At 41.7% G+C, this 25669-nt stretch overlaps 2 protein-coding genes across 5 annotated transcripts; one reads left to right on the top strand and one right to left on the bottom strand.

The window, feature by feature from the left end:
- Nucleotides 1–1372: 1372 nt before the first annotated feature.
- recql (RecQ helicase-like) lies at nucleotides 1373–9957 on the bottom strand. Its single transcript, XM_010900754.3, has 15 exons — nucleotides 9873–9957; nucleotides 9244–9313; nucleotides 8128–8358; nucleotides 7468–7647; nucleotides 7245–7351; nucleotides 6954–7152; nucleotides 6510–6676; nucleotides 6283–6364; nucleotides 5474–5740; nucleotides 5179–5317; nucleotides 4999–5090; nucleotides 4691–4907; nucleotides 4350–4479; nucleotides 3304–3430; nucleotides 1373–2916 (listed from the first exon to the last, which is right to left on the bottom strand). The coding sequence occupies exons 2-14, from the start codon at nucleotides 9263–9265 to the stop codon at nucleotides 3335–3337; spliced, it is 1929 nt and encodes a 642-aa protein (XP_010899056.1). The 5' UTR covers nucleotides 9266–9313; nucleotides 9873–9957; the 3' UTR covers nucleotides 1373–2916; nucleotides 3304–3334.
- A 2208-nt stretch (nucleotides 9958–12165) lies between these two features.
- Nucleotides 12166–16337, top strand: golt1ba (golgi transport 1Ba). Of its 4 annotated transcripts, none has more exons than XR_002195956.3 (6): nucleotides 12166–12369; nucleotides 12800–12891; nucleotides 13250–13428; nucleotides 14723–14804; nucleotides 14989–15054; nucleotides 15367–16337. XR_002195956.3 is itself a non-coding variant. In XM_010900751.4 (6 exons), the coding sequence occupies exons 1-5, from the start codon at nucleotides 12345–12347 to the stop codon at nucleotides 14995–14997; spliced, it is 387 nt and encodes a 128-aa protein (XP_010899053.1). In that variant the 5' UTR covers nucleotides 12167–12344; the 3' UTR covers nucleotides 14998–15026; nucleotides 15367–16337. The 4 variants fall into 4 exon arrangements, 3 of the variants coding, with proteins under 3 accessions (XP_010899053.1, XP_010899052.1, XP_010899055.1); XM_010900751.4 differs by having other exon boundaries at nucleotides 12167–12369; nucleotides 14989–15026; XM_010900750.4 differs by lacking the exon at nucleotides 14989–15054 and having other exon boundaries at nucleotides 12184–12369.
- The last annotated feature ends 9332 nt before the right edge of the window (nucleotides 16338–25669 follow it).

Genomic DNA, 25669 nt, shown 5'->3' with positions numbered 1-25669 from the left:
CCCAGAAGATAAGCCATGGTCCCCAGGAGGTCCTAGTTTCCCTGGTCAGGAAACACTGGACTAAAATATAAAACTTAAGTGTGATATACACTCACCTAAAGGATTATTAGGAACACCTGTTCAATTTCTCATGAATGCAATTATCTAATCAACCAATCACATGGCAGTTGCTTCAATGCATTTAGGGGTGTGGTCCTGGTCAAGACAATCTCCTGAACTCCAAACTGAATGTCAGAATGGGAAAGAAAGGTGATTTAAGCAATTTTGAGCGTGGCATGGTTGTTGGTGCCAGACGGGCGGGTCTGAGTATTTCACAATCTGAGTTACTGGGCTTTTCACGCACAACTAGGGTTTACAAAGAATGGTGTGAAAAGGGAAAAACATGCAGTATGCGGCAGTCCTGTGGGCGAAAATGCCTTGTTGATGCTAGAGGTCAGAGGAGAATGGGCCGACTGATTCAAGCTGATAGAAGAGCAACTTTGACTGAAATAACCACTCGTTACAACCGAGGTATGCAGCAAAGCATTTGTGAAGCCACAACACGCACAATCTTGAGGCGGATGGGCTACAACAGCAGAAGACCCCACCGGGTACCACTCATCTCCACTACAAATAGGAAAAAGGGGCTACAATTTGCACGAGCTCACCAAAATTGGACAGTTGAAGACTGGAAAAATTTTACCTGGTCTTATGAGTCTCGATTTCTGTTAAGACATTCAGATGGTAGAGTCAGAATTTGGCATAAACAGAATGAGAACATGGATCCATCATGCCTTGTTACCACTGCGCAGGCAGGTGGTGGTGTAATGGTGTGGGGGATGTTTTCTTGGCACACTTTAGGCCCCTTAGTGCCAATTGGGCATCGTTTAAATGCCACGGCCTACCTGAGCATTGTTTCTGACCATGTCCATCCCTTTATGACCACCATGTACCCATCCTCTGATGGCTACTTCCAGCTGGATAATGCACCATGTCACAAAGCACTAATCATTTCAAATTGGTTTCTTGAACATGAAAATGAGTTCACTGTACTGAAATGGCCCCCAGTCACCAGATCTCAACCCAATAGAGCATCTTTGGGATGTGGTGGAACAGGAGCTTTGTGCCCTGGATGTGCATCCCACAAATCTCCATCAACTGCAAGATGCTATCCTATCAATATGGGCCAACATTTCTAAAGAATGCTTTCAACACCTTGTTGAATCAATGCCACGTAGAATTAAGGCAGTTCTGAAGGCTAAAGGGGGTCAAACACAGTATTAGTATGGTGTTCCTAATAATCCTTTAGGTGAGTGTATAATATATTGTAAAAATATACTTAAGCAAATCTTTTAGTGCATCTGAGGTAGTTTGAATTCATGAAAAAAAAGTGTCAAAACAAACAGCTTTTTATTCTTCAGCACAGGCTGACTACAGAGAAGGGCTGCACAATACGAGTAAACAAAACTGTTTTTTACAAAATATTGTAATTGTGATTCTTTGTGCAATTATAGATCAAAACACTGAAATAAAAAATATAGTTACTTATTGAAAAGCAAAATAGCAAGCAGCGTTGTTCTCGTTAGGAACTTTCTGACTGTATTTGACCTAACAGAACAATAAGCAAATAGTGACTGCAAGGAGGGAGTCCTCTGCTTAAAGATGCAGTCTAGGACTTTTGCAATTAACAACTTTTTAAAACTTCCCACTTTAGGCTGGATGTGTAATATGTTAAGTAGAATCACAGTCATATCTCAGTTAGACACAAACGTCAAAGTTTGGGAGTGATTTTGATGACATGGGGCAAATTTGGTACATAAATTACATCTCATAGTTTTCAGGCGAATCAACTTATAAGTATTTGTGGCTCCACAGTTCCACTTTTACAACCACAGGCCAAGAATCCCAGAATGCAGCTCAAAGTGACTGGAATCAGCCACAAGTGGGGGGGGGGTTGTCACTGCTATTTCACTTTATGGAGGTGTGTTTAAAAAGAAATAACAGTGTGCTCTTGTATTATGAATAATGTCAATATTAAAGTTCAACATTTCATTATTATGCAGTCCCACTAGAGTGGTGTAGATCCCACAGTAAAATATTAACATTCTCAATCAAAGCCTTTCCAGAAAAATAGAATATAAAATATTACAGAGATTTGTGTAATATCCCTGGGTGTGGGGTCTGGCAATATGAGACCTGTGAAGATACAGTATAGTAGTATAACATGTACATGTCAATGGTAGATGTCCTAGTGAAGGTCAAGGGTCATCTTTGGATGAGTTTCCTTCTTGAGCTGACTCTGGTCCACAGGTTGCGTGCTGTCCGGGCAATAGCTGAGCCACTGGGTAGGCGCAGGCTCTTCAGAGGCTCTCTGATACATGCCATCACCCCTGGGTCGGGGCACCCCTGCTGCTGCAGGTACTCATGGGAAATGTAGTTGATCCGCCTCAGTTGATTGCTATAATAATTTCTCAGGTCACAGAGCTCTTCCACTGCAGCCTCAGAGATGATGGAGACCTGGGAGGGAGAACTGACCAACGCTGGACTCTGGGGGTTGGAGTCTGTAGACTCTGAGGGAGCTTGTACAGCAATAATGGTGCAAGGTTTCCTCCGCTTCTTTTGAGGAGTGGTCGATTTACGTTTTGAATTGGGTTTCAATCGCGGTAGTGGGGATTCACTGTTATAAACTTTCTCTGTGACATTGATCTCTACATCTACTTCAATGGCAACGGGCTGTGCAGAAGCAGGGTTGCTCTGGTCTTCCCCTTTTTGGCCACAGTCCGTATCTCGTTTTCTGGCCAGATTCTGCTGTTCTTTGTCTGTCTTTATCAGTCTTCTGTGTCTGGAAGGGGGACTGCTGCTGTCGTCAGGGGAAATGGGAGGAAGGAACTTGGAGGTCACCAACACCTCCACAGGTCCAGCAGCTGATTGGTCCTCCTGCAGGACACAGGAAACAGGAAATGTTAGTAACCGCTAATCTCACTGCAGAAGTAATACAAAGTCGAAGAAGATGGTGGATTTCGAGAATGGGCAGCTGTCATACACAACCATGTTAGTGAACCCAAATGTTAGTGTGGAATAGCATGAGTTAGTGAAAGCATGCTACATAAGGAATCTACAGCCATGTGTGTAGACATTGACAGGACTTGGACATGGGACAAACGGTAAACATAGTTTAGAGTGTTTACAGATATGACATGCATATTTGAGGATGCATTGAGGATAACGTTCAGGCCCCAATGTATAGTATTTGTTGCACAGGGTTGCCCTGACAATGCCATGCCATAGATGCAGTGAGTAGAGTAGAGAATCAGTGAACTGTACTTTTTCTTGGTTCTCTTCGGAGAGGGGGGCACTAGAGGTCTTTCTTGACTTTCTTGGTGACTGAAGAATTTGCAGTATTGTCACCAGACCGCTTTCCTTCTTTGGTCTTAACCTGGGAAACTTTTACCTGTTGGTCAGCAATAACACTTAACCTGTCAGTATTAGACACTCGCGTGCATTCATTACAAGCACGCATGCATGCCTGAGCTAGGTGTGGGTAATAAGATAAGCAGAGAAAGGTTTGACATATGAAAACCAGAGGAATTAATCATTCTGATAACAGTTTTAGAACGGGTGCTGATTAGCACCTTTGTTACCTTTAGCAAATAATAAAACTGAGTACAGAAGGTAGACCTGGATATCTGCAACACCCGAAACCACAGTAGTTATAGCACACTTGGGGTCCTAATATCTAATATGTATTACAAAGCACTACAGTTTAGTAAACCTACAGCATTAGAACTACATGGATGTACAAATAGTGATCAGGGAAACCTGTTTTGTTACAGCAGCCATGCTGAATATAATATAGGGAGATGGTGGTAAGAATGAGAAATACAAAAAATACAAAGGAACAGGCACTGATTTGTTTTGTGACGGAGTAATTATCAGCAGGCTTCAAAAACTAAAAGTCCTCCCGATACCCTGAAAGAAAAAGAAACTGACAACAGTTTTCACTTACCTGCAGGCCAATAGACAGGTATAAAGAAATAGGTACACAGTAGAGACAAAATAATGAATGAAAGAAAAGACTGGAAGAACGTGTTCAACTTCAGAATGTTAATTATTTTACACTGCTATATCAGAAGTGGAGAATAAGAAGAAAATGTAGATAGCAGAAGATAAGACATCCTAAAGGAAAATATTACAGACTCAAGTGGCTTCATTGCATATACAAAACATAACTGCAAAAAAAGCAATTATCAGATATAAAAAAATACTGATTCCATGCAGATGATGGAGGCCATTTTAGACTAGGGAGATGAATCAAGAGCTCTCTCGTTAGAACTGATTCCTGTACTGGCTGCTGGCTGTTTGGTACTGACCACATTGGCATCCAGGCCTGTCTTCCTCATCTTCATGGTGACAGAGTGACTCTGGTTCTTCAGCAGAGAGGCCTTACGACCCAGCTTCAGGTAGAAGTAGGTGGTATATGGAGTGAAACTGAAGTCCTCGCTGTGGAGAATCATAAAGCAACAAAAATGGTAACCCAGCTATTTATTTCAAGTTCTAGATACTAGGCAATGTTAAGAAGGTAGAAAGTGTCTCGTAAGGTTGTTTCAGAAATGGTCACACAAGAACATACTTTCTATTTTTGCCAAAAACCTATGCTACAATGTTTCTTACTGAACATAACCCAGGTAGTCCATTCGTGGTCAGTCAGTACCTGAGGTATCCTTGCAGTAGTAGGTGTGTTATGATGGCTTCCACCTCCAGGCGGGACAGGATGGTGGTCTGGATCATTTTCCTGCGTTTGGCTGGACCTTTCCCCATCCAGGCCTCGGTCACCTTCAGTGGGGTGAGCTTCTCATCCAGAGAGCTTGCCAGCTCCACAATCTGGACCACATCTTTAGCATGCTGTGTTACATCCACGGTAATGTAGTCTGGAAACGCAAGGAATAAAGACCCCACATAAAATCCAGTGTACGAGAAAAAGGAAGACTCTCGTATCAGACCAATCCCAAAGAGACATACCATTGCCATGGCGACACACGTCACACATCTCGTTGCATCCTTCATCGTCCCAAACCTCATCAAAGTGAACAGCCATCACAGAGCGCCGGCATCTTCAAATGACACAGGCACACATTAGATCCTTAAATGAAACTGTAATCCATTCAAGTGAGCGTTGAGATTGGTTGGCTCGGACAGTACCGGTCCACGTTCTGGCAGTACTCCACCATGGTCAGCAGCTTTTTTTGTCCAACATTCTCCATGACAACCATGGTGCTAATCCTGAAGATGTCATTGAAGCCAAAGTAGACTATGCAGTCTGCCGGCTGGTCGTCCCTGCCTGGACAAAACAGTAGGAACCTGATAAAGGTTAGAGGTTAAAGGATGTCTAAGGACATTAGTGCAAAGCTGTTGACCTACGTCAGAGGACAGAAGAGTTAGATAGAAGAGTTGTTCTCCTAGAGAGAGGGGTAGTATAGGTGATATGGTTGTGTACCTGCACGGCCACTCTCTTGGTAGTAGTTCTCAATGGACTTGCTGATGGTGTGATGGATTACAAATCTGACGTCAGACTTGTCGATCCCCATCCCGAACGCCACAGTGGCCACCACCACCTGGATTTTGTTGGTGCTCCATTTACGGTGGACGCGTGACTTGTCCTCTGGGGCCATGTTAGCATGGTATGGATACGCGTTGATGCCTTTCTTCTGTAAGTCTTCAGATACAGAATCTGCATCCTTCTGGGAAAACACGTAAACTATCCCTGCCGAAAGAAAATGCATAACGCCTCAGCCTGGGAAGAAAGCAGCAGTTGGCTTTGGAAAGAGAGACTGTATATATCGAAGTTAGTACAGATCACATTGATGAATTACTGGTTCCTCTGTCAGTTGTCTTATCTAGAGCTTCATCGTAAGAAACCCTAAGCGTATGTGTAACATGACTGTATGTTGGACCCTTTTAAAGCCTGAACACAACACTAACCAAAGCTGCAGACAGTCAATTGCTGTTCTACATAGCTCATAACCATGCCTAGACAAAATCATTATGAAGTTATAGCAAAGTTTATTGGTGCAATGTTTTCTTACTCTGTGACAGACTTATAGAAAAACTTATAGAAATTAAGCATGTTGCAGGCTTGTTGCATAAAAAACTATTGCCTGGCTAATAACCTCAACACTTGCTAGGCTTTGCTCACTGAAACAGGGTAGACTACTCAGTGATCTGTTTATAAGGTAGGCTGCAGTTCTTCGTCTCCCAAAAGGCAGTTCTTTAATTGCTTGACAGCAATTAACATTTAAAAATTACCTGACTGGCCCTGGTATCTCTCTTCGATCAGCGATGCGATATCACCGATTGATTCCTCGCTGTTTGAGTTTTTAAAGCGCACCTGAGAAACACAGTAACCTTCAATACTTTAGTATCAAGATACAGGGGTGAGCTAACAAACATCCCCTTCAGTAACACAATGTGTGGATTTAAATGTCAAAAGAACATGTTGCAGCTATGTATGTGGGGGTTGCAATGACACCCACCTCATAGTAGAGGTTTGTGCGGTTGAAGGAGGCAGTGAGTGTGATTGGCTCAGGGACACACAGGATCTTCTGACAGTCCTTCAAAACGCTGCTGGTTGCCGTGGCAGTCAGCCCTAGCAGTGGAACCTTGGGGAATTGCCTCTTCAGGATCCCTAGTAGCTTGTAGTCTGACGGGAAGATGAGTTGTGAAATAACAGCTCCAACCAAAGACATTCAGTAAGCTTGAGTCATAAGCTCGATACCTACAATTGCGCACACTACATAGAATGAATCTACTGAGGATTCATTCTAAGCAGAATTCACACAGATGTAATATGTAAATGCTTATGTTGGTGGTATCCATGTGTGGGTATTAGTTGGAGACACTGGGTTGTACTTTGACTGATGAATGGGAGTAACCTTTTTATCTAAAAATAAAAAGGAAGTTGCCATTCTGCTCCTCACCAGGCCTGAAGTCATGTCCCCACTGGCTGCAGCAGTGCACCTCATCCACGGCGATGCGGCTCAGCCTGCCTGCGTTGTAGGCCTTCTCCAACCTCGACATTAACAGCTTGCTCTTAGCTATCTTCTCCGGAGTTACATACAGCAGCTTGAAAGGCGCCTTGGTGTCTGTCATCCCTGCCAAGACCATCTTAGCATGCTCCTGGGTTACATGAATCAAACCATCTGAGGTTGCCATCATTGTTACTACTAATAATTAGGGGAAATCTAGATTGAGTATATTTTGGTTGTTACCTTAGTGCTGGATGCATTGAGAGTGGCAGCTTCAACGTGGATGGACTTCAAGTACATGAGCTGATCCTCCATCAGAGACACAAGAGGAGTCACAACTAGAGTGAAACCTGGAACACACACAGTACGTCAAATCATTGTGTACAGTGTCTGTGTTTGCACAGTGAACACACGATTATTCAATTAACTGCGCTGTGCCAGGAGAGAGAGAGAGCGTTCCCCTTACCCTCAGAGCAGACTGCCGGAAGCTGGTAGCAGAGGCTCTTCCCTCGTCCAGTAGGCATCACCAGGAAGAGGTCCTTACCAGACATACTGAGGTTGACGGCCTTCTGCTGTAGAGGACGGAACTTTGAAAGCTGGAAAGTATTCTTCAGGTTCTGCTCTAGCTCTTTAGACCATGGGAAATCTAGGAATAGAAAATAAACATTTCAGCACAAAATACAATATACTGAACTTCAGGACTGAAGCCCATCTTATAAAATAGCACTTTGGACACAGTGTATACATTTGCTTTAAATGAATGCTAAATTCAATTTATGAAATACAGGATATAGTGAATAAGCAATAAAGTCTTAACAACAATTTCTTCAGAAATCACAAGAAAAATAAATAATCATTAGGATGAAAGACTGTTGACCCATTTATTATATATTTAAAAACTTGATTGAGAAATAATTATTCAAAGTTATAATTTTTCACATCTGGGGTCAAATAAAAACTGGTGTGAACCTATCAGCATCCAGGACAAAAAACTGTATAACTTGTATAAGTTGTATAACTATTGCCATCCTATATACTGCAACATATACTCTACCAGCATATATAACATATACTCTACCAGCATATATAACATATACTCTACCAGCATATATAACATATACTCTACCAGCATTCTCGTAGCGCAGCAGTTCCTGCTTAGTCATAACCGGTCCGGAAAGAGATCCAGAACCTGCTGAGGAGGATCCAGCGGTTTGGGCAGATTCACAGGCATCCTCCAACTTGCGGAGCAACCTTTTCTTCCTGGAAGTCAGCTCAGCCTGCTTCTCCAGAAGCTCAGCAATCTGCAGCTCCACCACCTCCAGCTCTGCCTCCACAGAGTCCAGCTCAGCCTGCACCTCTGGGAAAGGGACGAGAAGAACACTGCAATCAACACGCTTAATGTCACTTTCACATTATATCTCCAGCAGCTCTGGGTGATGAAGACACCAATAAGAAAAAAACAGTAGAATTGTATTAATTTTTTTAATACAGTGCCTATGTAGAAATAAGATTATGAATTGAAAAGTCATGCACAAAGACTGAAGGAGTGCTGCCATGGCACCAGAAACAGACAGCAAGCTCATTATTCTCTGAAATGCAGAGTTAAATCCTCAAATAAACACTTTAAATATAAAGCATATACGCCTATTTTCAATTACTATAATATCGTCTCTGCTTAGCTTTTTCTCTGGGGCAAACTCCATAGGAGGAGACTGGCAGGTCTGACACCTTCCAGTCACTAACACGCTGTGTTTTACAGGTAGGGAGCTAATGATGTTAGCGACATGCATCATTCTCTCTCAATTATCTCCCCTAAAGGCCCTGGGGGCAGATTAAGTCATACCTGTCCCTTCAACTGCTCAGTTTAGCTACAGATTGTAACTCATTTGATACTGCATTTGCATTTACAGCTTGGAGCTTTTTGAAGAAGTACAGAGATTTTTCAACAAACCAGCATTTGTCAATACAGTCTGTGTTGTGGATTAAAACACAAGACATATCGGTAAAGGAGATAGTATCACAAAATTAAGGTTAGTTGAATAGTTTTTGTGCTAAGCAACACAGTATCAAGCTGTAAAAGTTAATGCATCACTCAGCCGGTTACAATCTGTAGCTACTGCTAAGCTCACAAAAAAAATAACAGCTCCAAAACATTAATATCCAGGTTCATTTCTGACTGTTTCATTTATTTGTTTTACCATTATAAACCATACATAAGGAATGTGAGATTGCAGTCACTTACCATTGGCACCGTTTCTCTCCATTTACAATTTGAATCTACAAGGCAATCAACCCCCTTGCGGACTGTCACTCTGTTGATTCAAGGGGAATATGACAGTGCATAATACAACGTTGCAAGATTAATACCGTAATGGAGTAGCTACATTTATTGTTTACAATTTTGCTGCTACAACATTGCATGGATACTCTGCATTAATAAAGGATGCCTGAATGCATATAAAGCATGGAAAACGTTCATTGACTCACTGTTTCCTGTATGTATTGGCAACCAGACAGGAATGTAAACATAATGTGTAAAGTAAACTGACTGTAGCTTTGACTGAGAAAGCCTTAGACCCTTCCTCCTTCCAAAATGCTTAACAGTTTCTTGAAACATTTTTGTAATAATGAATATAGCGAAAATAAATTGGACATGCCAATGAGTTGATGTTAGGTAGCTTGCTAACACGTGCTGTATTAACTATGCCGGGTTCGCTAGCTGGCAAATGAGACTCACTTGTTTTTGTTTACAGACAACGTTAATAACATCTTTGGCTAACCATTAACCAACAGTACGCACATAAGTACAAAAGTATGTAAGTAGAAAGAAAGAGAAAAAACACAATTTAAAAAGAGCAATGCAATATTCACCGTTAGTTGATCATTCACTCTCCCCACTTCGTGTTTGCACTGTTTGTTTCCTTCTTGGTTGCTAGACAGCTCGCGCTGATGGTGAAAAAAATAACGTGTTGTGTGTGGACCAATGAGATCGCGATTAGTTTATAGAGGATGTTAGAGGACATAACTGGGAGAGTAACAACATGTACATCTCAATGGAAGACTTTCAGTTGGAAGTCCCACCGAATTAACATAAAATATATAACGGCAAATGATCTATAATTAAAATGAATCATCCGCGATTTTATGTTGTCAACTGGTTGGAACTTCCAGCTTTCTTGGCTGGTCCTTCTGATCCTTGCCGGTGGTCATTTGATCAGGATGGAGGGATATTTTTGCTGCTAGATTGTACCCTTTACTGGAATCAAACTAATTTCCATTATTTAGTACCTCATGTTGTCAATGCACCGTTTGGTGTATCATTTTTGGACAAGAAGTGCACAAGTAGTAAATAGGAGTCAACATTATTGCAAATAACAACATGGACAATATAACTATTTTCAGAGATGTGTTCAAGTTTATTTGTCATTTGCAATAACAAATTATGGCAATGAAATGCTTGATTTTCCTACTCCTGACAGTGCAGTTAAAAGTAATAGTAATTATAATATAAAAGTAAGAAGATAACACAAACTATCAATAATAACACTACAAAAAACATGCATCAATAATAATAACTAGGTAACTGTACAACCGTAGTGCAATGTAAAAGTGACAGGTGTGCATGATATGATTGGCAGATGAGCATGATATAAAGTGACAGGTGGTGCATGGGACTATGGATGAAAGGGAGGAGGTGTTCCTGAATTGAGCAGCCTTACGGCCTGAGGAAAGAAACTGTCCCATAGCCTGTTAGTTTTAGACGGAATACTCCTGTACCTTTCTACCTGACAGCAGTTTGGTAAACAGTCAATGGCATGGGTGCCTGGGATCGGTAATGATATGTTTGCTCCTCCTCCTACACCTCTCTGTGTAGAGATCCTGCAGGAATGGCAGGTCAGACCTTGTGATGTGCTCTGCTGTTTTAATCACCTTCTGAAGTGCTTTACGGTCGAGGGCGGCGCAGTTGCCATACCAGGCGGTGACACAGCTGGACAGGATACTCTCGATTGTGCATCTGTAGAAGTTGGAGAGTATCCTGGAATCCATGCCAAATCTCCTTAATCGGCATAGGAAGAAGAGCTGTTTCCTGGGCTCCTTCACCAAGATGTTAGAGTGATAAGACCAGGTCAAGTCATCACTAATGTTAACTTATGATGGTGGTTCCGTCAGCAAACTTAACGATGGTGTTGGATACGTGGGTTGCCAGGCAGTCGTGGGTGAAGAGAGAGTACAGGAACGGGCTCAGCACACAGCCCTGGGGGGAGCCAATATCAGTGAGGAGGAGGTGGTGTTGCCATCCGTACCACCTGGGGTCTGCCCGTCAGGAAGTTCAGGATCCATCTGCACATAGTGGGGTCGAGACCCAGATCCCTGAGCTTCACCGCCAGCTTGTGGGGCACAATGGTGTTGAAGGCTGAGCTGTAGGTTGGGAGCACGAAAAACGGCAGCCATCCTCAACTGCGCAATCTTGTTAGTACCCTTGTGGTGTTACCCTTTCTATTTCTTGTGACATTGCATACTTTTGAAAAACATTTAGGTTTCTCAATAAATACTATGTCTTTCTACAAGGGATCTCGTGACAATACGTTATTTTGTAAACATTCCTGGAATTGAATAAGAGAATTATCTCAAGACAAGGTAAGGCTACCCAAGGGTTTATGAGAACGGACAATCGGTCTTGGCACTAGGACCAAGTGACTGAGGAGGCAGAAAATAATGTCGCTATTTTTCTATAGAGTATTTAAAACTTGTTCCCTCGTGATGCCGGGCCTGCGGAAAATAATGTATATATTTTTTTTTTCCCATCTGTACCCCAAGTGAGGGGTGCGTGGCCACAGTGAACTTATAGCGTGTAACCTACGCTGGAATAGGCGCCATAAAGGCACAGTACACATATGAGACCTCTTTCTTTTTTCATGGATTGCTTTCGCTTTTCAGTGCGATGGGGTACATTCAAGAAAACGACTGCAATAACTGCTGATTACATTTTATTTGTACCTTTATTTAAAAAATGTTTAAGCTAGGACAAACAATATAAATATATATTATAATTGTGCATTGGCATCATGCGTATATACATATATAGTCCGATATTATCAGCTTTATTCGGCAGAGAACTGGAGAAGTGCTCTTCCTAACCCAACGTTTATGAAACAACCCTTCAGATTGTTGAATGCAACCCTGATTTTGTAAGGAAGAATATTTTTTTATGTAGGCAAAAGCGTGTTTCCGGAAGACGTGGCTACTGCTGTAGTGGCAGCTGTTGTGATATCACTTCAACGTATTATTTTTGTTTTAAAAAATTAAGTGTCGACTTTTACAAGCTGTCAATCCGTTGTCAAAATGATCTCTCTAACGGACTCGCAGAGTAAGACGATTTCTTTAAAGGTTGTTGCTTGCCAACTTGTTACAGCTCTCTACAGCAAAGTAGCTAACTATCGTAGCATATGATGTAGCCAGCAGCTAGTTATTCTCTGCAATTTTAGAACATTACTTAGTGGGGTAATGGAACATAGCTGACTTGGTGAGTTTGGTTGGGAGTGGTCATACCAGTGTAATGTGACTAAACATGTTATGTTTTGAAGATAATGCAATGATAAGCATGGCTGTTATGACTTAGGCGATGAAACTGGGAGTAGCTGGGAGTAGTTAGCTAAAGATTTGTGTAAAGCTAGAGATGGACGTTCGACAGCTGTCTATACATAATTGCATATTTATTCTAAGCCAAATTGATTGCTAGGAAGACGTTTATTATTGTGCTTACATACTTGCAATCATGTGATTCCTATTTCTTGCAGAAATCGGAATGGGACTAACAGGCTTTGGGGTGTTTTTCATCTTTTTTGGAATGATCCTCTTCTTTGACAAAGCCCTCCTGGCAATAGGAAATGTGAGTGATTTCTTCTTCACTAGTGTCTGTTCAGAAAATGTGCATAACAGTAGCTACAATTTCTCAGACGATGGTGTGGTCTGCATGCAATTCCATATCAATGGGTGACACTTAGAGAGACAGCTGCTGAATGAAAGCTACTTGCCTGGAGTTCAACAGTTGGTGTGGGCTTGTGTGTATGAGAGAGTGCGGGGGGATGACGACTGTGTGAGTGTGTTACGTAGGCATTGGTCTCTCTTCCCAACTGAGACCAATTACCATATCATAGAGTAGTTGAAGGGTTTCATTGCATAGTACTCTGTCATTGTCAGTTTTGTTGTACAATCATGGACATTGTTTCTTCTCTCTCCCTCTGTAGATCCTGTTTGTGGCTGGACTGTCGTTTGTGATTGGTCTGGAGAGGACATTCCGCTTCTTCTTTCAGAAACACAAGATGAAGGCCACTAGTTTCTTCTTGGGGGGAGTGTTTATTGTTCTCATTGGCTGGCCCATTGTGGGAGTCGTCCTGGAGGTCTATGGATTTTTCCTTTTATTCAGGTGTGTGGAAGACAGGCCTAATTTGCTAAATAGATTAAGATAATGCTGTCTTGAATCAAGGCATGTGACATTTTGGTGTCAGTTCCACCCATAGTAGAGAGTAGAAACCAGAAACCTCACATCTTAAGGCAGAATCAGAGAGGTTTATTGCCAAGTAAGTTTCACAACATAAAGTGAGGAAAGTATTTTATCCCCTGCTGATTTTGTACGTTTACCCACTGACAAAGAAATTATCAGTCTATAATTTTAATGGTAGGTTTATTTGACCAGTGAGAGACAGAATAACAACATTTTATAATTTTATTAGCCTTTTAATGAGTGAAATAAGTATTTGATCCCCTCTCAGATTTCTGTCTCCCAGGTGTTTTTTATACAGGTAACAAAATGAGATTAGGAGCACACTCTTAAAGGGAGTGCTCCTAATCTCAGTTTCCTACCTTTTATAAAAAACACCTGGGAGACAGAAATCTGTCCACAGAAGCAATCAATCATGCAGATTCCAAACTCTCCACCATGGCCAAGACCAAAGAGCTGTCCAAGGATGTCAGGAACAATTGCTTTGCATTTTAATGAGTGAAATAAGTATTTGACCCCTCTGCAAAACTTGACTTAGTACTTGGTGGCAAAACCCTTGTTGGCAATCACAGAGGTCAGACGTTTCTTGTAGTTGGCCACCAGGTTTGCACACATCTCAGGAAGGATTTTGTCCCACTCCTCTTTGCAGATCTTCTCCAAGTCATTAAGGCTGCTGTAGGTAAGAAACTGTTCTTGTGGCGAGAGGTTTTGGTCCCGATTGACCTCAACCTTCTGCCAGAGGGGACAGCCCTAAATAGTCAATTTCCAGGGTGAGAGGGATAAGCCGCAATCTTTGCCGCTTGCCTCCGCATCCTGGAGGTGTAGTAGGTCTTGTAGAGACGGCAGATTGCAGCCACTCACCCTCGTTGCAGAGTGAATGATGCACTGCAGCCTTCATTATGTCATGCACCTGGGGTGGCAGATAGCCTAGGGGTCTTAGACACAGGAAGTAGAGGTGCTGGGGGAATTACCAATTTCATTTCAACCCCCCCCCCCTTCTCTGGCTTCTCTGATCAAAAGATATTCCTGTGAACATGAGCCAACAAGATAAAACAAATGCAATTATGCCACCAAACAAGGAACTTACGCAGAATTGCTCATATAAGTTGCTCTGCATAAATGGGTCTGCAAAATTATATGGATTTAAAATGTGCTTGTTGTTGTCTGCTCACACTTTTATCCCTTTTAATTATCTTTCGTTCACTCTGTTTATCTTCAGGGGTTTCTTCCCAGTGGCAGTAGGCTTCATCAGAAGGATACCCATCCTGGGCTCCATCCTAAACCTGCCCTTCATCAGTGGGGTGAGTATGGGTAGCAGTCTGTTACTGTATGTTACTGTGTGAGGTGGCTGTGTAAACTGTTGTCTGCTTGGTCACAGACATTGGTTCTGGAAGGTGTCAATGAATAGTGTGTGTGTGTGCGTGCATTTTGAGGTATTTGTAGAGTCCTATGTTGAGGTGAATGTGTCTTTGTGTTTTTTTTAAGCCTTCGTAAATAACTCTTGAGGACAATCTGCAGTTTTGGTCAGTCCTTGCAGATTTCCCCTTGCATGTGAGCATGAGTCACATCTGTTTATGATGTGTGCTGTACTGTTATGTTGCATTATGTCTGGTAAGGGTAGTAGTGGTATTGGACATCATTTCTACTAGAACACCAGCAACCACATTCATCTTATACACCTGTTTGTATAGTCTACTCAATCAGACACGTCTTCAGACAGGCACATCCGACAGGCACACATTATTGACTGTTTCCAACCTTGCATTAAACATTTTAGTCAACCTTTACTTTGTCAACTATGTATCTGGTTTTACTCTGGGAAAGGATAGGCTTTTGACCTTAACTCTTTATTCTCTTTTTCAGTTTGTGGACAAAGTGGGAGAGAGCAACAACATGGTATAACAGGGACTTTTGGTTTTAAGGAAAACAATCTTAATTTATTTTACACTAGTTCTCATAAAGCCACTTAACCCACATTGGTCAAATGTTGACTTCCCAACAGTTAGAGGTCATTTTCCTGATAATTTGTATATGAAGACTTTTCTATTATACGGTAAAATGGTCTGCATTTTTGTATTTTGATTGGCCCACCAACCAGTCAAATGTTCCAGTCTTGGTTGCTTTGGGACACCACAGCTGATAATCATGGCTACCCAAAAATGGTTCATATGTTATTGTTGAATACTCCTGTCTTACGCTGTAGAATTCTCCACATGGAGGAGAGTTACCCTAATTGACTGAAACGATCAAGCATCCATTCTGGCTCTGTTACTCTGCAATGGAATGTAGAGACAAACTCAACACATCAATGCTTCAGAAGAAATCCTCAGTCTTCTAAGGAACTTCTGAAGAGGAGTGGAGAGCTATCCTAGTACTGCCTTGCCAATAAGTGTTTGCAAGTTGGCACAAACGGATTTGAGACTAGGGTTGAGTGTGGTAACTATGACCTGACCAGGAAAAAACTCAGGCTGATTGAAGTTGTATCTCTGGTCAGGTTATTGGGAACAGTCCTGTTCGTGGTGCCTGAGCTTTAACTCTCAGTGGACTTAAACACATGTCCTATAGAGGAAAACAATGCTTTACTCCCACAGCTGTTATGAGTACCAGATCTGGCAGTTGCATATGTTCCCCTTATTCTTCTGTCATTTGTGTGTAGGAGTGGCTAAGGAAGACTTTGGTGTGTTTTCTAAGAGCCTACTTTTGAGTGATCATTTTATCATTGTAAACAATATGAATGGAGGTTACTGAAAGGAATGGTTATATGGGAAATGGTAATGCTTTGACAATGTTTTCCTGTGTGAACATTTTGTAAATACACTTCAAAACAACCTGTGTTTCTGCCATTGTCTGTCGTTCATTCGTTTTAATTATGAAACTGCAAAATGATGGAAGGGTAACCTTGGAGTTGGATTAGGGTCTATATTTTATCAAGTCTATATTGCGTGTGAATGCGTGCGTGTGTGTGTGCAAACACTGAAATTAAGGGAAATTACACTGAAATTACATATCAGGTCAAATTGCATAATGAAATATATTGAGGTTCAAAATATTGACTGTACATTGAGTAATTTGTGTAGAACAAAATGACGTTACAATGGTCAATCAAAACCAAAATCCCCAACCGATTGAGGGCTGGATTCAAACTCACACCAAAAATCAAAGTAATCAATTCAAATCACAACTTGTGTGAATTTCATCATGGCAACTCATAATGTGACTCAGTAGTGTGTATGGCCCCCACGTGCTTGTATGCACTCTCAACAGTGTCTGGGCAAGCTCCTGATGAGACGGCGAATGGGCTGGAAGTCATGCAAAGCTACAAAAAAGCCCTTCATCAATGAGAAGCAAAAAAGAGCCAGGATGAAGTTTGCAAACGACCATAAGGATTGGATCATAGAGGAATGGAGTAAGGTCATATCTGACGAGTCAAATGTTCAGCTTTGCCCACCCACTGTGAAATTTGGTGGAGGATCAGTGATGATCTGGGGATGCTTCAGCAAGGCTGGAATCGGGAAGATTTGTCTTTGTGAAGGAAGCATGAATTAAGCCAAGTTCAAGGTTATCTTGGAAGAACATCTGCTTCCTTCTGCACTGACAATGTTCCCCAACTCTGAGAATCTTTTTTTCCAGGATGACAATGCTCCATGCCACACAGCCAGTCAATCAAGGTGTGGATGGAGGACCAACAGATCAAGACCCTGTCATTGCCAGCCCAATCTCCGGGCCTGAACCCCATTGAAAAACTCTGCCGACAAACAATCCAAGCTACTTGAATTTTTGTGCCAGGATTGGCATAAAGTCACCCACCAGCAATGTGACAGACTGGTGGAGAGCATGCCGCGACACATGACAGCTGTGATTAAAAATCAGGGTTATTCCACCAAATATTGATTTCTGAACTCTTCCTAGGTTAAAACATTAGTATTTTCTTGAATTTGTATTCTTTGCATTATTTGTGGTCTGAAAACAATGTTATTTTCTACAAATAAATACTCAATATTTTTATTTGGGAGTATTGTTGTAAGTTGTTTATAGAATGAAACAAAACTGTTCATTTTACTCAAACACATACCTATGAATAGTAAAACCAGAGAGACTGATAATTTTGCAGTGGTCTCTTAATGTTTTCCAGATACAACTCCAAAAAAGTTGAAAGGGAAAGTTTTGTGTGAGGAACAGAAGCGTTCCATTTGCAGTGGTCTCATAATTTCAACCCTTCTGTTCCTCACTTTTTTGTGCAATGAAGGCACATGCAGTACACATGGCAATACTAAATGTGCAATTAAGGCAATAGAGGAGGGCAGAAAAATATTAAGTATAGTGTATGTTACAGTCAAAGCAAAATGAAGGAGTAAGGTAACGTGCAGCTGGAATGCAGAGATAGCATCAGTGAGGTCCTTGAGGTAGACGTGTATGTAACAACTGTAAAAATGCAAGTACGATGGCAATTCTAAATGTGCAAAGAGGCAAATTTACGTGCAACTGAAATGCAGGTATAGCAGCAGTGAGGTTCCTGATGTACCTGTAACAACTGTAAACTTCCATTATCAGACTTTGCAAGGCTGTTTCAGGGTAGTACATAAGTTGTTCAACAAGGTCTCTGAGAGGTGTGGGGTTGGGCGGTTGGGCTAAGGTTAGTGATGGGTCACAGAGTTCAGCAGAGTTACAGTAGATGGAAAGAAACTGTTCCTGAGCCTGCTGGTGCGGGAACAAAGAGACCTGTACTGCTTGCCTGATGGTAGGAGGGCAAACAGTTTGTGGCCTGGATGTGAAGGGTCCCTGATGATGCCACGCACCCTGTGCAGACACTGCTTGCCCTTGAGCACTACGATGGCTGGGAGCTGGACACCAGTGATGTGCTGGGCGGTTTTCACCATCTGTTGCAGGGCCTTCTGGTTGGCTACGGAGCAACCACACAGTGGCGCAGTTAGTCAGAATGCTCTTGAATGTGCAGTGATAAAAGTTCATAAGGATCTTGGAGGACCGGCAGGCCTCCTTCAGCCTCCTCAAAAAGTACAGGCGCTGCTGTGCCTTTTTGACAAGGGCTGAGGTGTTGAGGGTCCAGGAGAGGTCTTCGAAGATGTGGATGCCCAGGAGTTTGAAACTGGACACAAGCTCCACCTTAGTGCCATTGATGAGAAATGGGACGTGACTGCAGCCTTTAGACTTCCTGTAATACACAATGAGCTACTTGTTTTTTTTTGTGTTGAGGGCCAGGTTGTTTTCAGCACACCATGCCGCCAGGCACTTGACCTCCTCCCTGTAGGCTGACTCGTCATTGTCACTGATCAGCCCTACTACCATGGTGTCCTCTGCGAACACAGTCGTGGGTGAAGAGGGAGTACAGGAGGGTGCTCAGCACATACCAGTGTTAAGGATCAGGGTGAAGGAGGTGAAGTTGTCTAACCTGAAAGACTGGGGTCTATTGGTTAGGAAGTCCAAAGTTCAGTTGCAGAAGGGCTGATCCTTAGGTCATGGAGTTTGTTGACCAGCCTAGCGATGATGACCGTGTTGAATGCTGAGCTAAAATGAATAGCATTCTCACATAGGTGTTGGTTTTGTCCAGGTGGGTCAGGGCAGAGTGTAAAGCTGTGGAGATGCTGTCTTCTGTAGACCTGTTCAAACGGTAGGCAAACTGGTGGGGATCCAGTATTGGGGGGAGGTAGGACTTAAGGTGGGCCAGAACTAGTCTTTCGAAGCACTTCATGACTGTGGGGGTGAGTGCGACAGGTTGGAAGTCATTCAGGCTAGACGCAGTCGACTGCTTCGGCACTGGCACAATGGTTGCGGTCTTGAAGCACATGTGGACAATGCCTGGGCCAGTGACAGGTTGAAAATGTCAGTAAAGACCTTGGCCTGCTGCCCAGCACATGCTCTGAGTGCATGCTCGGGGACGCCATCTGGACCAGCAGCCTTCCGTGCATTCACCCTGCTCAGTGCAGATGACACATCTGCGGTGGATAGACTGAGGGGGTGTCGTCTAGGGGAGTTCAGCTTTAATGGCAGGCTTTTTGCTGTCCCTGTCGAAGCAGGCATAGAACCTGATTAACTCGTCGGTGAAGGGGACGTTGTGGCTGTGGGGGTAGCGTTCTTTGGCCAGTAGTCTGTGCTGGCTTGGATGCCCCATTACATGCGTCAGGGTTCGGAGTTGTTGAAGTGCTCCTGAATCTGCAGTTTGTGGTTATTTTTAGCCATCTTGGTGCCCCTTTTCAGGTTGCCGTTGGATGAGCTGTAGGCCTCCACATCACCGGATCTGAAAGCAGCGTTGCGTGCCTTTAGCAGTTGTCAGACCTCTCTGTTCATCCACAGCTTCTGGTTGAGGAAGGTCCTTATTAGTTTATGGGTGGTGACAGTTTGAAGCAGATGTTGATGTAATCCACAATGGAGGAAGCATATGTTTCAATGTCCACATGGGAGTCTAGGGTTGGATTGAGTGTCAAACAAACTCCAGTCTGTGTGTTGAAACTGGTGCTGTGGAAGAGAGTCTGACACTTCTGGCTACTCATTGACTGTCTTCACTGATGGTTTCACATGTTCAATGAGGGGTTAATACTTGGGAAGTAGGAACAGTGAAAGGTGGTCGGACTGTCCCAAATGGGGGAGGGGAATGGCTTAGTAAGCCTCCGGTATGTTTGTTTTAGGATCAACACTTTATTTTAAGAATGTTAAATGTCAGATTAATAATAGAGAGAATGATTGATTTCAGCTTTTATTTCTTTCATCACATTCCCATAAGTACACTGTACACCCGTCTTTAAATTGTATAACTTGGGTCAAACGTTTTGGGTAGCCTTCCAAAAGATTCCCACAATAAGTTGGGTGAATTCTGGCCCATTCCTCCTGACAGAACTGTGTAACTGAGTCAGGTTTGTAGGCCTGCTTGCATGCTCTGCCCACAAATCTTCCATAGGATTGAGGTCAGGGCTTTGTGGTGGCCACTCCAATACCTCAACTTTTTTGTCCTTAAGCAGTTTTGCCACAACTTTGGAAGTGTGCTTGGGGTCATTGTCCATTTGGAAAACCCATTTGCAACCAAGCTTCAACTTCCTGACTGATGTCTTCAATATATCCACATAAGCTTCCTTCCTCATGATGCCATCTATTTTTGTGAAGTGCACCCAGTCCATCCACCAGCAAAGCACTCCCACAACATGCTGCCAACCCCGTGCTTCACAGTTGTGATGTTCTTTGACTTGCAAGCCTCGCCCTTTTCCTCAATAAATAACGATGGTCATGATGGCCAAACAGTTAATTGACCAGAGGACATTCCTCCAAAAAGTATGATCTTTGTCCCCATGTGCAGTTGCAAACCATAGTTTGGCTTTTTTATGAAGATTTTGGAGCATTGGCTTCTTCCTAGCTAAGCGGGCTTTCGGGTTATGTTGATATAGGACTTGTTTTACTGTGGATAAAGATACTTTTGTACTTGTTTCATCTAGCATCTTCACAAGGTCCTTTGCTGTTGTTCTGGAATGTACTTGTATATTTCACACCTAAGTACGTTCATCTCTACAGTGGTGTAGTTAAGGGTATACGCAGGTATATGCTAGTGTTGTGTCAATACAACGATTTAATGTAAAATCGAGATTGTATCAATATTCTGATCTCTAGAATCAATGTTTATTTATTATGCTGTCGACAGCCGTCTTTTAAATTACTGTAGTGGTCGCTGAACGGGCATATTTCTTTAACAATAATAGTTGGATGTATATATCACAAAATCTACCTGATAAAAGCCTGTTACTGTATTCCCATGAATGTCGTCATTAGTAAGAAACCAGAAAAGGGTCTGCGGTCATTTGACTTTTTTTGTTTTATTAATTTCCTTACTCAGAATGCTAGCGCCAAAGTGGCCATGAGTTTTTATGTTGGAAGAGATTGTTTCTGTGTAGTTTGGTGATACGAGGAGAAACGTCCTCTTTTTTGAAAGCGAGAATGATGTTGAGGGGAGTAAGAAATAAACTGTGGCTATAAGTTTTGTTGTCCATACTTAATGCTGTAAAATGTTGGTTATCTTTTAAATGGCAACAGCAACCCTGTCGTGATAACTTGATAGATAAGCACATCAGGTGTGGAGCTCAAATGGTTGCTTGCTCAGTCTACTGCGTTGCAGTAGCTGTGTAGCCGGCTGACTAGTTGGTTGCTTTCTTGCTTTTTTTCCGATATCATTCAAATATGGCAAGGGCCATTGCTAACTAGACCACTAATTGTCTGGTTTGTTTCGTCTGTCAGACTAAAATAAAGTTGTCTTCCCGCAATTGTTTCGCTTGTGCAGCAACAAGCTGTAACTTACACTAGCTAGCCAAAAAGCAGTAAATTGTGCTTCGCTGACGACGTTGTCAGTTAATCGCAATGATGTCCTGCATCTGCCAAAAGATGTATGCCCCATATTTCCCCATTTATAAATAATTTATGTCTTGATATTTGCCTTGTGCTTACTTTATTATGATCACATTAGCTGTACGGATCTAATTTGACTGCTGGCTCAATCTCGTCGCAATATATCGTTTTATGCGAACTTTGACGTTCCTTTTAATGTGGTACGTGCTCTTTGAAGAGTATGTGCTCTTTAAAACAAAGTTAACTTGTATTTGTACTTTGGTTTTTGTCCCATGTCTGTTTGTTTGAAATGTGTTTGAAAATATGATTTCTTTTGAGAATTTTCAGTAATCAGCAGCGGCATTAAAAAAGTCTGTTTGGGTCTAAAGGGTTGAATTTAGAAGTTCCAAGTCATTTCAAATTGAGTGGTTCTTTTTTTATTAGGGGTCACTAATGGGGATTAGCTAAAGATTGCCCACTCAAGTATAGCTTAGTATTATTTGAGGTTTACTTTAGCACTTCAGTAAGTATTGTGATTCAGTTATGATATTGTGATGAATATTGATCGTAACATGTGTATCGTGATATATATCGTATCGCAAGGTACTTGCCAATACCCAACCCTTGTATACTAAAAATTCAGTGGAATAGCATATACACTCTTATACTGATGCGTACCAATGTAGTACAGTGAGATAAAACATGAAAAAAGTAGCATTCAAAGCTAATAATTACAAACTTAACATTTTTAAAATGACCAATAAAGAAATAATGTGCACAAGACTGACGTATGAAATTGCTCTAATTCGACTCAAAAGTTCAACTCACTTTACTGATCCGGATCTCCTATCCCCCTGGAAGTCTAGCCTAAGTTGGGCTACACTTGTTATAAAGATGGGAACAGGAAGGAACCGTAGTACTCTAAGAGTAAATGTTACACCACATCATGACATATGTGGACATTTTAGGCTTCCTGCACCAAAGCTCAGGTCTTAGGAGGTTAAACGTAATGGTATTTATCATTACAACTTTTAAAAGGTACGAATACTACTATTTTTATCTAATAGATGATAATAGACCAAATACCTCTTTTGGTCTATTAGGCTGATAATAAATCAGAGACTCTGAGATCCAAATGAATAAAAGACTTATGCTTTCTTCTCCTTAGTCATTGTCATTCCTTCTAGTGATCGTGGAATGAAAAGGACCATGAGAAAATGTATTCATAATTTCATAAATCTGATCAGTTTAATTTAGTCCTGACAGTTACAGTATTACCAATAGACATGAACATAACATAATCAGTTGACAGCCCACTGTCCTAAAATGTATTGTAGTTAACGTTTCTTACTTTGGAACATTAAGGATGATAATTTGAGACATTTTGAGATCAGAAAGATTGAAAGAAGTATTTCTTCATTAGACGTTCACCTTCCATCGTTTTCAGGAGATCCAAAGTGCCTAAAGATCCTTAACATTGTTCATTTCATTCACATGTTCATTTCATTCATCACCTAATCAATACCTCATTGAGTAAAATGAGGTGTGCCTGTGTTGGAATTTAACAGACGCATGTAGAGATGCTGATTTAAGAAAAAATAGGTGTGGTCTCTTAATTTTTTACAGAGCTGTATATTATTAATATTTTTGTATTATTGGTCTCAGTCTACATATCTTCCTTGAGACTGACCAAAATATTTAGGGGACATGCTCTGCATTTTTTTGCATCACATATTGGTACCCCAATAACCAGAGAAAGTGAAATATGACTTGATATTAAAGGTCACACAAGCCAATTATATCAATAAGATATCAATACATGTTGCTTACCCTAAAGCTGCATAAATAAAACACTAACAAGCATATTGCACAAGCCTCTAGATACAGCATCATTCAATTGATCATATGTGTTTACAGTCACTTCAGTTGCTTGGCCTGTGGTTCTTCTTACAGTCAGGGAAAGCTGCAACGATCAAATGAGAATGCATATTAAGGATTTCAACGTTTGTTAAAATACAACTACAAAATTGTGTACTTCCTCGAATCTGCTAAGCACATTTTCCGTGTCAAAATGACCTTGCGCTGGAAATTAATATTTTAATATTCCACTCGATAGCCTAGTGCACAACTTGGCCAGAATATTCATCCAATGCTAAATTTAATTTGCATAGGCTTGTTACTGCTGAAATACTTTATCAAGCCAACCCATTCAACAACATTGTCAATTGTCCAAACGAATAAACCTAGTCGAGCAGCAGACAACGTGCATTAACATCAGTGCCCCCTCAGCTGGTGGTAGTGCTTCGGACGACGAAGTACACACCAAGATTTTGAGAAGAACCAAGATCCACCATGGTAAGTACAGTATATCAGTACATGTTCTCTTTAAATAATTAATCAGTTTGTCAATGGTGCGGTTTGTCAGTACCCCCTCGTTAAACTGGCTTTGATGGTTAGCTAACGTTTTCTAGCTAACTTCTTTAGTGTTAACGATTTTTGAGTTTTGGAAATGGTTTTGGTTGCTAGTAGTTCAATTGGAGTTATTCTGAATGTACATTATTTTAAATCACTGTCCATTGGATAGACTGCCGCGTATTAAAGGATCACTAGGTAGGAATTTTTCATTAAAAAGTTTTGTCCCCGACCCTATAAATATGTTGTGTACGCTAATGAGGTCCTCTGACGAGCCATGTCCAGTATGCGTTTGGCATTTTCGCATGTTTCGCTGTTAGCTGGGCGCTTGTGAGCGTGTTTTTTCGCTGCCCATTTTCCTGCGCCTCTCGCGCCAGCTTTGCAGTGTCCGATATCTCACACTGCCTCGCGCACATGATTCCATTGACAATTAATTTAAGGCGAAATTTCTGTCGCCGAAATACTGCCAGTGGAATGTATTTTTATAATTTTTGGAGTCAATCCTGTCTCAGCCAATCGCCTTCGACGTGGCGGGCCTTCCTCCTTTGCTTATTTTGTGAATGTACATTTTATTTGATGATATATATAGCATAGGTCTTTACAGTAAGCTAACTTGGCCCCCACTATTGTCGAAATTCATGTAATAACCTGTAATGTCAGCTACAGGGATGCTCTGTATTGACAATATCCAGCAACTTCGCACAGCCTTTGAAGAGGAGTGGACCAACATTCCACAGGCCACAATCAACAACCTGATCAACTCTATGCGAAGGAGATGTGTTGCACTGCGTGAGGCAAATAGTGGTCACACCAGATACTGACTGGTTTTCGGACCCCACAGGACCCCCCCCTCCCCCCCCAATACAGTAAAACTGCACATTTTAGAGTGGCCTTTTATTGTGGCCAGCCTAAGGTACACCTGTGCAATAATCATGCTGTCTAATCAGCATCTTGATATGCCACACCTGTGAGGTGGATGGATTATCTTGGCAAAGGAGAAGTGCTCACTAACACAGATTTAGACAGATTTGTCAACAATATTTGAGAGAAATAGGCCTTTTGTGTACATAGAGAAAGTCTTAGATCTTTGAGTTTAGCTCATGATAAATGGGGGCAAAAACAGAAGTGTTGGGTTTACAATTTTGTTCAGTGTAGCTATGAAAGTGTCATGTTATCTCATCTTAATCATTTTAGCAGAGTATTATAGCAACAACATTAAGTCACCATCTGTAAAATAGATTGTCCTCCTTCCATCTGTACTTCCCACAGTTATTGTTTTATTTACTGCATGCACCACTTATGTCATAGTCATAGCATTTTCATACTATCAAAGCGCTGTTACTGGGAGAAGACAAGCTTCTTAATATGCATTTTTAGTGTGGGATTTTATTTATATTTTCTTGAATGTTGTGCGTGCGGAAGGGTGAGTTGATTG

The sequence above is a fragment of the Esox lucius genome, chromosome 23 (assembly GCF_011004845.1).
Source record: "Esox lucius isolate fEsoLuc1 chromosome 23, fEsoLuc1.pri, whole genome shotgun sequence".
Lineage (NCBI taxonomy): Eukaryota > Metazoa > Chordata > Actinopteri > Esociformes > Esocidae > Esox > Esox lucius.
This window is presented reverse-complemented; position numbering and strand designations above follow the sequence as displayed.